Source organism: Peromyscus leucopus, chromosome 18 (genome assembly GCF_004664715.2).
Source record: "Peromyscus leucopus breed LL Stock chromosome 18, UCI_PerLeu_2.1, whole genome shotgun sequence".
NCBI lineage: Eukaryota > Metazoa > Chordata > Mammalia > Rodentia > Cricetidae > Peromyscus > Peromyscus leucopus.
Window position 1 is genome coordinate 42,806,780 of NC_051078.1, and position 13,935 is coordinate 42,820,714.

Here is a 13,935-nt window from a genome sequence, read left to right on the forward strand (position 1 = left end):
CCACACCTTTAATCCTGGGCAGGCGGATCTCTGTGAGTTTGAGGCCAGCCTGGTCTACAGAGTGAGTTCCAGGACAGCCAGGGCTACACAGAGAAATCCTGTGTGTTTGCGGGGAGGGAGGGTGCACATGGGGTCAGATCACACGGACCAGCACGGCTCACAGCCACAGAGTGACTTCCACCCTGGAGGACAGCGTGGACAGGGCTACGAAGAGTCACTGTGCAGTGGAGAGGTCTAAGCATCCATCCCTCAGAGTTGATCCTGGTCGACGCCCAGTGGCAGGTCTCCTGTGGTGATGACCATTCATTCCACTTGGTCTCTGAACTCTTCCCCTCAAAATGCAGAATCCAGGTCCACCATGAGGAAAACCAACCATCCAACCCAGGAGAGAGACATCCCGCAGAGTACCTCAGCGGTGCGCCACACTGTCCCAAGCAAGAGTGTTAGAGAAAGAAGGCAACCGAGTCAACCAACTATGTGTGGGCTCTGGCCAGGTGCTCTGCCACAGGTGGACACCAGAAAGGGTCTCCATGTCAGTATCAAATCTTCCATGCAACAAGGTCAGTCGTAACAAAATGTGGGGAACTGGACATGGGGTACAGACAGGAACCCAGTATTATCTCCTCGACTTTTCTATTCGCTAAGCCTTAAACAATCTATAACTGGGAGTCAGAGGATGCCGGGCTTCGGATCTCAGCAAGCAGGTGACTGCCAGTGCCCTTACCAAGGAGGAGAGGGGATTGCAGGATGGCTCAGCAGGGAAGGGTACCTGCTGCCAAGCCTGATGACCCGAGTTCAAGCCCCAAGACCCATATAGTGAAGAGAGCACTGACTTCCTAAAGTGGTCCTGACCTCTGTGCGTTCCGTGCATGCATGTGTATACACAAATACACACACACGCACACACACGCGTGCACACACCAAATAAATAAAAATTGTAACATATATATAATATTATATATATATATATATATATATATATATATATATATATATTGTTGTTGTTGTTTTTCGAGACAAGTTTTTCTGTAACAGTCCTGGTTGTCCTGGAACTCGCTCTGTAGACCAGGCTGGCCTCAAACTCACACACATCCACTTTCCTCTGCCTCCCAAATGCTGGGATTAAAGGCCTGCATCACCTTGCTAGCGTGAGGACCTGCGTTTGCTCCCCAGAACCCACGTAAAAAGCCAGGCATGTGGGGGGCTGGGGAGTTAGCTCACCAGATAAAGGGCTTGCGTCACCCACATGAGGATCTGAGTCAGGATCCCAACACTCATGCAGAAGCCAGGCCTGGTGGCATACGTCTGCAACCCCAGCTTTGTGGAGGGCAGGGACAGGTGAGTGCCGGGGATCTCAAACTCAACCAGCCTAGCTAAGCCAATAAGCTCCAGGCTCAGAGAGACCCAGTCTCAAAAACCACAGTAAAAAAGTGCTAAAGGAAGACACCAGCATTGACCTCTGACTTCTATACACGCGCACATGCATGTGCACATGCACACATATACCACATACCCAGAATTTAACAATAAGTAAAATAAAATAACAAAAATAAAAGTCCAGACATGGTGGTGCATGCTTAGACTCCCAAGGCTAACGCTGGGGAGGCAGACACAGGTGGGTCCCTGGGGCTCACCTCAACCCGGCCTAGTGGGTGAACTCAAGACCAAAGAGAGACCCAGTGATGGGTTCACAACACACCCCCACGGTTGGGCGTGTTTGCGCATGCCCAGCGGACCTGGACACTTCCGCCCAGCCAGTTCCAGGTCAAAATAGCCATTTCCAGGTCAAGGCGTCTTGCGTGACCAGGATCCCGTGACTTTGCATGGTTGCGTAAGAGTGCTCAACGCAACCATGTGATCTGCTCAGGTCAACCTGTGTACGCATGTGCACCACCCAGCCTTTATAAGCTGGCGCCATATTCCCGGCTTCTTCTTCTTCTCCACACACGTGTCTCTTCCACAGGCCTGGGCACTCTCTGTCCCTCTCATCTTAATAAAACTCTTGTTAGCGGATTCTGTCGTGTTTCGTGACATTTCCTCACAGGGTTAAGAGCACCGCAAAATAACTAACACCCAGTCTCTAAAACAAGGCGAAAAGCTTGGGGATGCAGCTCACTGATCGAGTGCTCGCCTGAGCTCAACCCAGCACCCATAAAACTGGGTGTGATGGCGCACACCTGTAATCCCAGCACTTGGGACATGGAGGCAGGAAGATCCGAAGTTCAATATCAAGGACTATTGGGGTCCAGCCCCTCAACAGCCCTCTCCCAGGGTCTGTGGAAGAACCTACAAGCAGCTGATAGTCTAATCTTTGATGATATTAAAATCAATCTATGTACACAAAACTCTTTAGTTCATTCACTTTATTCTTCTGAGTGAGTTCTCTCTTACACTGCTTCTATCCTGCTCTCTTACTTAGTCCTTCCCTCTAAGTGCTATCTTAATTCCTTCATCTTAGTTCTGCCCCCATCTTGGTCTTTCTCATCTCGTTCTTACCCACCTAGTTCTTCCTCATCAGGCTCTTCCTCATCTTCCATCTCGTCCTTCTAGTTCTCCTCCAATCTAGTTCTCCCAAGTCTCTGAGGTTTACAGTTATACACCCATGCAATAGCAATGCTCTGGTTAAGGCAAGGTCACCAGGCTTGAATCCTTACAGGGTCATCATGGCAGACAAGAGTTTTCCTCAGGCAGTGACTGTCAGGCTTTCTTTTACAACCCAAAAGGGGAGTGGTTAAAAGAGAAGGTCAACTAAGCTAAAATCAGTTAATATATCAGGAAAAAAAGGGAATTTATGTGCTCAAACTACATTCCTAGAGGTGGGTTAGGTAAAATGTTAGGAGTCTATAATGTTAGTATAAATCATGAATGAAATAAAATTGCTTATATTTCTTTGGGGCTTTAACTGTTTCAGTACCTCAAGGTGGGGATCCCTAGGTGTCTCAGCTTGATGTATCTGGTGTGCAAAAAACCCTTTTGTTCTAAGTTAAATGTCAAAAGGGAAGTTCTAGACTGAGCTTAATTTGCACAAGGAACAAAGCTATGTGCCTAATTTCCGCCTGACCTAGGCGGTGTCTCCGTATGGATATTTACCTTAATTCAGGAGATCAGCAGATGGCCTGAAATGCTTATTCTGTCTGCTGTTTTGGTCTTGGATGCTTGAGAGGTATTTCAGATGAAATCCACAGTTAGAAGTTCTTGGGGAAGTTATGAGAGCACACATGAAGTTCATAGTGGAAAACAGCTGATAAAAGTCCCACCAAATACTCCTTGAGATTTGGCTTCCTCCTCCAGAGGAATTCCGTGATTCTTTCAGGTATAGCTTTACCATATACCGCTGAACTTCTACTTCATATTCCTGTGGCTCCTGGCAGTTCAAGGCCACACAGCAAGCCTGAGGCCAGGTGGTGACCTGTGGTGGTCTGAGTGAGAATGCCCCTTACAGGCTCATGTATTTGCAAGTTCAGTTCTCAGTGGGTGGAACTGTTTGGGAAGGATCAGGCAGTGCAGCCTTGTTGGAAGAGGTGTGTCACTGGGGGTGGCCTTTGAGGTTTCAAAAGCCCATGCCAGGTCCAGTGTGTGTGTGTGTGTGTGTGTGTGTGTGTGTGTGTGTGTGTGTCCGTTGTCCGTCCGTCCATCTGTCCGTCCATCCTTTTATCTGCCTGCCCGCCCACCTACAGATCAGGACGTAAAGCTCTCAGCCACTGCTCCAGCACCATGCTTGTCTGCTTCCTGCCATGATGATAATGTACTAAGCCTCTGAAACTGTAAGCAAGCCCCCCAATTAAATGCTTCCTTTTATAAGAGTCACCTTGATCATGATGGTGACTCTTCACAACAAAAGAACAATGACTAAGATTGTCTCAAATATAAAAGTAATGTGGACAGCATTCCAGAGAATAACTCAGGCTATCTCTCAGTGTACATGTGCATGTGCATGCATGCACATGAGCATGCTTGCATATGTGCACACATGCACACACACTCCCTCACACACACAGGAAGACATTGACAAAGATGTGAAATTGGAAGATGTTAAGAGCTCTTCTAACGTCCCCACTGTTCACTAGTAGATGTAGGAAATGAAAGCACTGGGTTATTACTCGATTTTTTTTTTATTTCTATCTTTATGAAAAATTATTCTTGCTTTAAAAAAATAAAAAGGTAATTTTTAAGGAGCTGAACATTTTACATTTGCTTTCTGAAAGGAGGTTAAATTTCAAACTGACTGTTCTACCACTGTGCATCCCAAACACAGATGCCTTTCCAGCCCTGTGAGCTCAGGAGGTTTTGGCAGGAAGAACAAACCAACACCTCTTGGAAGAAGTGCGTGTGTGATCAGAGCGAGAGGAAAAGCCACATCTGCATCCCTGGCTCTAGTAATATGCCTGATACAATTAGTATTATAATGATTCTGTTATCAAAGCAACAAATAGATACAAGGAGATTTCCGTGATCTCCAACGTAGTGGCTTGTCAATCATGATTCCACCTTCTACTTTATCCACTGGCTCGCTCTTCTCTGCTCCCAGATTTCATAAAAGTTTTATGCTCATAAGTTACGGTTTTCATGGATCTTTTAATTTTCATGTCAACAACAACAAAACCCCAGGGCAGAAATGCATTAAAGCTCTGAAGGGCGACAGAGTGATGGAGATGAAGTCTGCACCCAGACACACCCGAGTGCTTCCTGCTGCCTGTGGTCTCTAAAGCAGAGCGCAGAAACAGGCGGGCTGTGTAGAACGGCACTTGACTAGTTCTCGCTGGGTGTCTTCTAGATATCACAAGTCTGTATGTAACACAGCAACTCACGTAATGACCACAACAACACCCCGAGAGAGGCGCTGTTCTTAAACCTCTTTTCCAGAGACACATGGATGAGTGGATCTGGGCCACAAAGGAAGCTACTACCCAAGCCATCGGCTGGGGAATACACGCTTTCAGCACTCAGCCAGAAGTAGGGGATGGAACAGACAGGAAACTAGGACAGGACCCTGCGTGCCAAGTGACACACACTCAGAGCACACTGCAGCCGGCCAGCACAGAGTCAGCAGCCGTCTGGAGCCATCTCCGAGTGTCCGCTAAGGGACAGTGCAGGTGGGACGCGAAGGCAGAGCCACCCAGTTACTCAGGGCCTCTTCCCCTTGAAGTAGCACAAACGAAGAAACGCGGCTGACAGAGATTGTTAAAACAGAAAGCTGAGGAAGGGTCTTTTTGCCAAACGCCACTTCCACATTACGGATCAGGGCAACATAACTGCTTAAGCCCACTGAGAAATAAAAGCAGAAAATAAGCTTCACCAAATGTTCAGGATCTAAACTAATGGGAACTTTGGCCCCTCTGATCAAGTATCGAGTACCAAGGGGATGGTTTCTCCACACTGGTCACACCTCCCTTACAGTCACATCTGAGAGGGGACAAACTGCAGATTTCACAACCTCGGTTTCCAGGTTACTCGCCACATCCCAGCCACCTCTGCTGGCCAACCAGACTGAATCACACCCCTTCTGCTGTTTCTCCCAGCTCCCTGAAAAAGCTACTCCCCTGTCAGCTGTGCCTCGTCCGCCCTCTGCTTGGTGTCTCGGGGGTCTGCCAGATGGCTTCACAACTGACCGTCCCAATACCTGATTCCCTGCAGAGCAATGTCCATGTCACCCCCTATGACCCTTCCTGCATCCACAGCAGGCTACGGCTCATAAAAGCCACAAATCAAGAAGAGGGAATGGATGGGCAGAAGAGCTCAACAGTGAACACCACCAAAGACAGAATGCTCCGCACAGAGAGAGCTTCGGAACCACAGCAAAGCCCTGGGGTTGGAGACAGAGACCACAGCTACATTTCTTGGGTAGTATAGGGCGTTTAAAGGGCATGCGTATAATTCCAGAACTGGAGGGCAGAGCTTGCCCACCAGATAGTCTAGCCTAGTTGGTGAGCTCCCAGCCAATCAGAGACCCTGTCTTAAGCGAGATGGACAACACTCCTGAGGATGACATGACACCCAATGTTGTTCTGACTCCCACCTGTACACGTACCTGCATCCATCCATGCGCCAGCACACACATGAGCACTCACGCATGCATGCACACACACATGTGCATACATACATACAACTAGGTTGTAGATAAGTAAGAGTCACTTAGAAAATTGTACCAAAAACTGCTCATTCACCCTGCAGGCACTCGCTGCAGGGCTTCCGTACAAGTGCAGCGCCTGGCATGATTGCACAAGGCTGTGTACTCTGCACACATCAAAGGGGTCAAGGGGAGAGAGGACAGAGAGGTCCCCGTGGCCTTACCCTGTGTTCATTGATGAGAAGGTCCCGAGCAGCGTTGAAGATGAGCGTGTGGAGATGTTTGGAGTAGAACACCAGGGTGTAATCATAATCAAAGCCGTATATCTCAATGTCCGACAGGCTCATCTCGTTGTTTGAGAAAATGGCATCTGGATTCAGCAAGTTGCTCATGATGGAAGGAACCAATTCTAGGAGCAAAGGGAAAAAAAAAAAGAATCCGTCATCTCATGGCATGGATAGGGGTCGAATGGTTTCTATAAAGGAGCAGTTTACACATCCGTGTGAGGTCCAGAACAGGCAGGTCCAAGGCCAGGGATGCAGCTCACTGGGAGAGCACTTCTGAGAAGGAGAGGAGAAGGGGAGAAGAAGCGGGGAAAAGGTAGGTCCGTGGGGACAGAGAGCAGATTGGTGGCTGTGTCGAATGGATGAGGAAGTGACTGCTACTGAATACAGAATCTCTTTCCAGGTGGTAGAAATATTCTCAGTTTGATTGTGTTGATGGCCATGGCAAAACGCCTTTTATGACTATACTGAAGTCCATGGGCGGGGATCCTGAGTCTTCATGTGAGCTCCAAGGTATCTACATGACATCTCAATGCAACTGTCCCTGAGAAAGAACATGCGCTCCAATGTCACAGAGACTGACCTTTTTTTTAAATGTATGCTGGTTACAGATTTTATAAGTATACATGGTGGAATTTAAGTACACCTCACTATCAGGAAGGGAGAGAGGGAGGGAGGGAGGGAGGGAAGAAGCAATCAAGCAAGCAAGCAAGCAAGCAAGCTAACATTCAATGTATTGGCTACCAATGCTTTTCCGTATATATCCTATAAGGCTGACCTTACTGTACACACAGGCCTGTTCGGCGGTCTATGCAGTTCCTATTCAACCACAAGTTCACATCACCGCAGACTCAGACTGCGACCTTATGCACCTACATAAAACTTCAATATATGTATTACATGTGTGTGCCATAACCAACCCAATATGTGGTGAGCAGAGGATCTATCAGAGGTGGGATCACCCCACCTCCCGTCGGGGTCCACTGCACACAAAGGCAGTGTTGCACTGTTTTCTGTGGCACATCTCTCTCCATTTGAGGGACGGCCATCACTTCACTTTTATTCTCTCTTAAAGGGATTCCAAAAGTTCTTTCTAACTTACAATGTCCGTGAGTTCAAACAAACCCTTACCACAGTGCGAGCTGCCAGATGAGGGCTATGGCTTGGAGACAGAGTGCATGCTTGGCCTGCACGTGGCCATTTGATCCCCAGCACTGAAAAATAATGATCTTAGGATGAAAGAGAGAATGCTAGTGACCTGACTTCAGCATGATGCTGGAATACTCTCCTATTTTTATCCCCCTAGAAAATAAGTCACCTTTAGCCACGGGTTAGCACCACCTATGATTTTTATTTAACAAGAGGAAATCGGAAAGCAGGAGAGTAGCAGGCAGTAAGTAGTGCCATAAGCCACGTCCACACCCAGCGTCCACCTCACAACATCATTCTCAGGTTGTCTGAACACGCCTGAAGACAGCATCCCGCAGCCATGTTGATAGCTTTCCCAGAACATAATGGAGAATTTGTGGGTTTTTTTTTTTTTCATTTCCTACCCCAAATGACAAAAAAACCAGAAAGCCTCTCGAAGTTGTCAGATGTGCTGAGATGCTGCGGTGAAGCACACGATCTCTCTGTGGTCTAATGGACTGGAAAAATCAACTAACCCGTGAGATCTCGGGCTCCAGGGCTCCCTGGAGGGTCTTCGGGGGCGTCTCAGATCAGACACTGAACAGTGGATCATAGGAGACAGAAAGGAAATACTCATCGGGGCAGCCATTAGCAGTCCCTGGAGTGCGCTAACCGTGGACAAACACAGACCGTCCTATACTAAAGGGACACGTGGTTGTATTCTTTTACCTTCTCCCACTTCCTGGATCAGACTCCACGGGAAACAAGTGCTGAGGCAGGGGCTTTCTGGAGTTAAGGGCAAAAGCACACCTCCTCACAAAATTCAGCCTGTCTGGATTCTATGACTCGGGACCAGCACCGGCCCCATCAGGACAGCTGTCAACTCTGTGAAACAGTCTCACTGTGTCACCCAGCCTGGTCCCAGACCTCTGGACTCAACAGCTGGAATCGCAAGTGCACACCACTGTGCTGCAGCTGGCAGCCAGTAGTTAGTAAGTTAATAATCGTCATGTCCTGTATGCAATCACAAAGACTTACCTCACTTAATCCTTTCAGCAAGCCCATGGAGTGCATGCATACTGTTATCGCTATTTTACGTGAGTTCAATCGAGGCACATAATTTCCTGAAGGCCACACAACCACCCAACAAGAAGACTAGCGTTTAACCTGAGAAGTCTGCCTCCAGAATCTGTGTTTTAACTCCCTTCCCCCAAATCATGGGACTCTGACTGCCATGGTGAACAGTGGACATTTTTCTAAAATCAACGGGAGGACCGGCAAGGTGGCTCAGCAGACAGGAACACTTGCCGAAAGCCCTGAAGACTTGTGTGTGATTCCTGGAACATGGCAGAAGGAGAGAGCCTACTCCTACAAGTTAGCTCTGACTCTGCGGGTGTGCTGTGGGGTGTGTGTGTGTGTGTGTGTGTGTGCGCGCATGTGCCTGCCACACCCAGCCGATCAATATTCTTAAAAACAGCAACATAAATACATCAAATGGAGTCCATCTATTATTTTTATTTCTATGAACAGCAGCACAGAATTCACCGCGGGGCCACCTGGGTAATCAAGAGGTGTTCCCCAGACCTAGTGATGGCTCCAGTCACATGACCAGACTCCCACTAGGGGCAGAGTCCCAGCTACAGCCCTGGGAGCTAGATCCCAGATGGTAACCCTGATATATGGTCTTCCCACACCCATCAACTTCAAAACCACACTTCACGCCCTGCGGTCTCCAGGCTGGTGACTGTGAATGCAGGAATGAGCACAATCGTGCTCACACTCACACTTCACATGGGACTGAATCTGCACTATTCCCCAGCAAACGACTCATTCTCATTAGTGTCCCCCATTCAAAACAAGGCAATCGCCTTGGGTCTCAGGGTGACGGGGGGTGAGAGGTTCTTTCAGTCACAAACGTGGCGCAGGTCTGAGCAGAGCAAATAAACGGACATTTGAAGAAAACAGGAGGCAGCCGGTTCACGAGAACTCATCCGGGAGGGCAGAAGCCAAGCTCCTCGGCGTCTAATACCAAAGATCCCGGCTATGTGACCGGGGCTGCTGCGGGTGATGCTATTTTCTGAGTGTGACAAGATCGTCCGGATGACGTAGGTGAGGCAGGCTTGCTTATGAAGGAACCAAAAGCTCCTCTTCACAAGTGACCTTTGTGTGGGGAGCTCCCACAGCCTGCTTTAATTGAGGCTTATATTTACAAAGAGCCTGGCAAGGAAGCCTGTTTCACTACCTGAAACGGCGTCACCGTGCACGGGGAAACCCCCACAAGTCAGCTCGAGAGAGAGAGCTGCCCACAGCTCCCCAGGGCTGGACACCACCTAAGTGTCACCACCTCAACACCTGGCTGTGTCACGTGTTCTCATGAACACAGGCACAAGGGGAAGCGTCAGAAGCCTAATAATGTCACCAAAAATGTGATGTCACGAATACAATGTCCCTCCTAGTCATGGAACTAACTCCGCAAAAGTAGAAACAGAAGCAGAGCAGTGGCGGCGCACGCCTTTAATCACGGCACTCGGGAGGCAGAGCCAGGCGGATCTCTGTGAGTTCAAGGCCAGCCTGGTCTACAAAGTGAGCTCCAGGAAAGGCGCGAAGCTACACAGAGAAACCCTGTCTCGAAAAACCAAAACCAAAAAACAACAAACGAACAAAGCAGGAACGGGGGCAGGTGCAGATTAGAAAGTGAACTCCTTTTGCACACAAGAGAGCAGCAACATGTACAACCGGTGCTGGGAAGTGGAAAAGCGTCTCTGAAGCTGGCCGTCAGCTCCACAAGCCACCAAGAGCTGGAAGCTGTGTCCCCCAGCAGACAATGTGGGGTACTGGGCAGCCCCAGCACACTGGGTGGTCTCTGGTCCTCTGCTAATCAATTCCACAAAGCACTGGGGAACAGCCTATGGCAATCCCAGCACTCAGGAAGCTGAGGTAAGTGTACCAAGGCAGGCCAGCCTGGGCTACACGGTGGCAGAAACCTGTCTCAAAAAAAAAAAAAAAAAAAGTTGTAGGCATTCTGTTTTGATTTGGCCTTGTGGTTTCTTGCTGTATGGTGATAAAATAACACCTGTCACAAAATGTATCATCCTCATTATTTTTAAGTGCAATTCGGTGGCTTCAAGTACATTCTCTCCCCCGGGTTCGCTCTGTCTTGAGACACTCACTCGGTAACACCCCGCCCCCTCCACTCCAGCTCCACTCTGCACGTCTCCAGAGTCTCCAGAGTCTCTTCAGCACATCTCCAGAGTCTCCAGAGTCTCCAGAGTCTCTTCAGCACGTCTCCAGAGTCTCCAGAGTCTCTTCAGCACGTCTCCAGAGTCTCCAGAGTCTCCAGAGTCTCTTCAGCACGTCTCCGGAGTCTCCAGAGTCTCTTCAGCATGTCTCCAGAGTCTCCGGAGTCTCCAGAATCTCTTCAGCACGTCTCAGAAGCAGGTCACCCAGCACCTGTCCTTCACATAACGTCCCAGGTCCATCCACGGTGAAGCCCTCACCATTTCCTCCCCTCTCCGAACAGTGCCCACGCGAGGTCAGAAAATCACGAGTGGAGGCTGGCTCTCTTCTGCCCCTGGGCCCCGGGAACCTAACTTAGGTCATGAGGCTGGGCAGCACACCCGCCTTGACCGGCCAGCCGGGCCACCTCCCGCCCTCTATTATATACCTCTGACAAAGTCCCGCCCTGGTTCTCTTAGCAGCTGCATCATTCTTCTGAACTGCTTTATTATTATTATTATTATTATTATTATTATTATTATTATTATTATGTATACAGCATTCTGTCTGCACGCATCCCTGCAGGCCAGAAGAGGGCGCCAGATCTCATTACAGATGGTTGTGAGCCGCCGTGTGTGCTGGGAATTGAACTCAGGACCTCTGAAGGAGCAGCCAGTGCTCTTAACCTCTGAGCCATCTCTCCAGCCCCTGAAATACTTTTTTTAAGACCCCCCTCAGAACATCATTCCTTGACTAATTCTGTCTTTACTGCTAACAAGAAAAGAACGTGCCGGGCGGTGGTGGCGCACGCCTTTAATCCAGCACTTGGGAGGCAGAGGCAGGCGGATCGCTGTGAGTTCGAGGCCAGCCTGGGCTACCAAGTGAGTTCCAGGAAAGGCGCAAAGCTACACAGAGAAACCCTGTCTCGAAAAACCAAAAAAAAAAAAAAAAAAAAAAAAAAGAAAAGAACGTGAACAAAAGCAAAATTTAGGTCGAGTCCCTTATCCTCCCTCTATTCACGCAACTATTTTAAACTACATCAAGATCTGAGCTTGGGAAGCACAGTTGGGTCAACCTCGTTTGTCCCCTTTGTATTCAGAGACGCTAAATGACGCTCCATTAATAAAAAGCGATCAGTCGGGCAAGGCTGTCACCGTCACAGAGAAAATGTGGGGAGAGTGTGCCAAGTAGAAGGCCATGGCCTGAGCTGCACCAAGGGATTTCCTCACATACTCAAAAGGCAAGGGGACTGGCGTTCAGCAATCGGGCAGGCAGCCTAGAGAACCGTAAACGTTGACCAAGAGGGTCCTGGGGAGATGTCTCACTCAGTAAACGTACCTGCCACTCAAGCAGGAAGACTGCCCCCCCCCCAAGCACTCACATAAAAAGCTGGAAGCAACGGTGTGGGTGTTCGAAACCCCAACACTGCATGCAGACAGAGAGAGAACTGGATCCCTAGAACTCATGGCTAGTCTATCTGAACCAATGTGTTCTGGGTTCAGTGAGAGACCCTGTCTCAAAATTTAAGGTGGGAGCAAGATCAAGGAAGACACTGGATGCTGACCTCTGGCCTCCACGTGCAAGCACGCACATACATGTCTTGAACACCCACATAAACGTACATATGATGGGCGTGAGTGAGACAGCAAGAGAGAAATGAGCAAGTATATTACTCCTCCCTGGCATTATTCCAGGAACCAGACAGGAATGTGCCAGGAAGGTGAGTTTGAATAATGAGGGTCCCATGGCTGCCGGGGGTAAGCAATGCTTGTGGGCTCTGGCTCTTGGTGCTCAGCCAGTGTGATTTCACCATCTCACACTTGTGCCTGTCCAGTCGGCCCCTCTTTCCAACCGGAGGAGGGGAGGGAGGGGGGTTACTAATTTCCTCCCTTTCTCTTCCATTCCTGGTTCTGCCCAACAGTTCCTGAGAAGTCACAACAGGCGGCACCCGTCACTTCCAATGCAGCCCGTGACAGATGTGACAGAGATGCCTCAAGACACAGGAGCCTGGAAGGTCACGCAACCACACGGAGGTGGGCTGACCTGTCTGTGAAAGCAGCTGACCAGAACTTCCCATTCTCCAGTACCGCCCTCTTGGGGAAACCTGCCCCTCTGAGCACACCACGTGAGGTCTCAGTAGGTTCCAGTCCGACTCCAGGGGGAAAGGACATGACCGGCCCACCCCAGTGAGGCGTTCCGAGAAGGCACAGGACATTCCTCTGACAACTGTCGTGTATTTCCCCTGCCAATCATCCTGGCAGGCAGGTGCATTTCTGGGTCTGTTTGGTAATTTCAAGGAAGAATCATTGTTTTGTCTTCCAAGTCTGGGCCTAAGAAAGCATAAATCCAGAGGAGCAAGGGATCCCTACCAAGAAACTAGGAAGACACCAGGAGCAAAGAGCAAGGTAAGAAGCAGAGGGAGGGACCCGGTGACGTCAATGTCCTGCTTTACACTAGCCCATAAAATGCCTTCTCTTTTTTTTTTTTTTTTGGGGGGGGGAGGTCGAGACAGGGTTTCTCTTTGTAGTTTTGGTGCCTGTCCTGGATCTCGCTTTGTAGACCAGGCTGGCCTCGAACTCACAGAGATCCTCCTGGCGTGCGCCACCACTGCCTGGCAAAATGTCTCTGTGGTGCCAAGAATCCAACCCAGGGTCTATGCACACGGGCAAGCACTGTAACTTGCTTCTCTTTAAAAACTTTTTTTTTCTTGCTTAAACTAAGTCAGCTTAAGTGTTTAATTGCTTTTCAAGGATATTCAGCTGCTCAAAATTCTTACTGCCTTAAAATTTTAAACTTTTGTTCTGCGTTAAATGTATTCCCACCCCTCTGATCTTAAACTTTCCTTCCACGCCGACTTCAGCAGAATAGGTGGTCTGTGGTCTGTGACTCCACCACACACGGTTAAGTCTGTGTCAAAGACTGCCTTTCTTGTTTTTTAAGATTTATTTTTTTTTTATGGATGCCTGCACATCAGAAGAGGACACCAGATCCCATTACAGATGGTTGTGAGTCACCATGTGGTTGCTGGGAATTGAACTCAGGACCTCTGGAAGAACAGCCAGTGCTCTGAAGCTCTGAGCCCTCTCTCCAGCCCAGAGTCTGCCTTTCTACATATGCAACATGGAAAGGATGCTGAGGAAGGTTTTCTCACACAGAATGATGCAAACCATATGCCATGTGATCAGTTTTAAAAAGAAAAACATTTCAAACATTAAAAGATATAAAATTTTATGAATAGGA

At 48.9% G+C, this 13,935-nt stretch overlaps 1 protein-coding gene across 1 annotated transcript in view; it reads right to left on the reverse strand.

Annotated features, from left to right (window-relative positions):
- Positions 1 to 13,935, reverse strand: part of Nt5dc3 (5'-nucleotidase domain containing 3) — a 57,802-nt gene that overhangs the window by 28,316 nt on the left and 15,551 nt on the right. Inside the window, 1 exon segment of the mRNA XM_028880290.2 lies at positions 6,292 to 6,476. Within this exon segment, the coding sequence (XP_028736123.1) occupies positions 6,292 to 6,476 (185 nt within the window).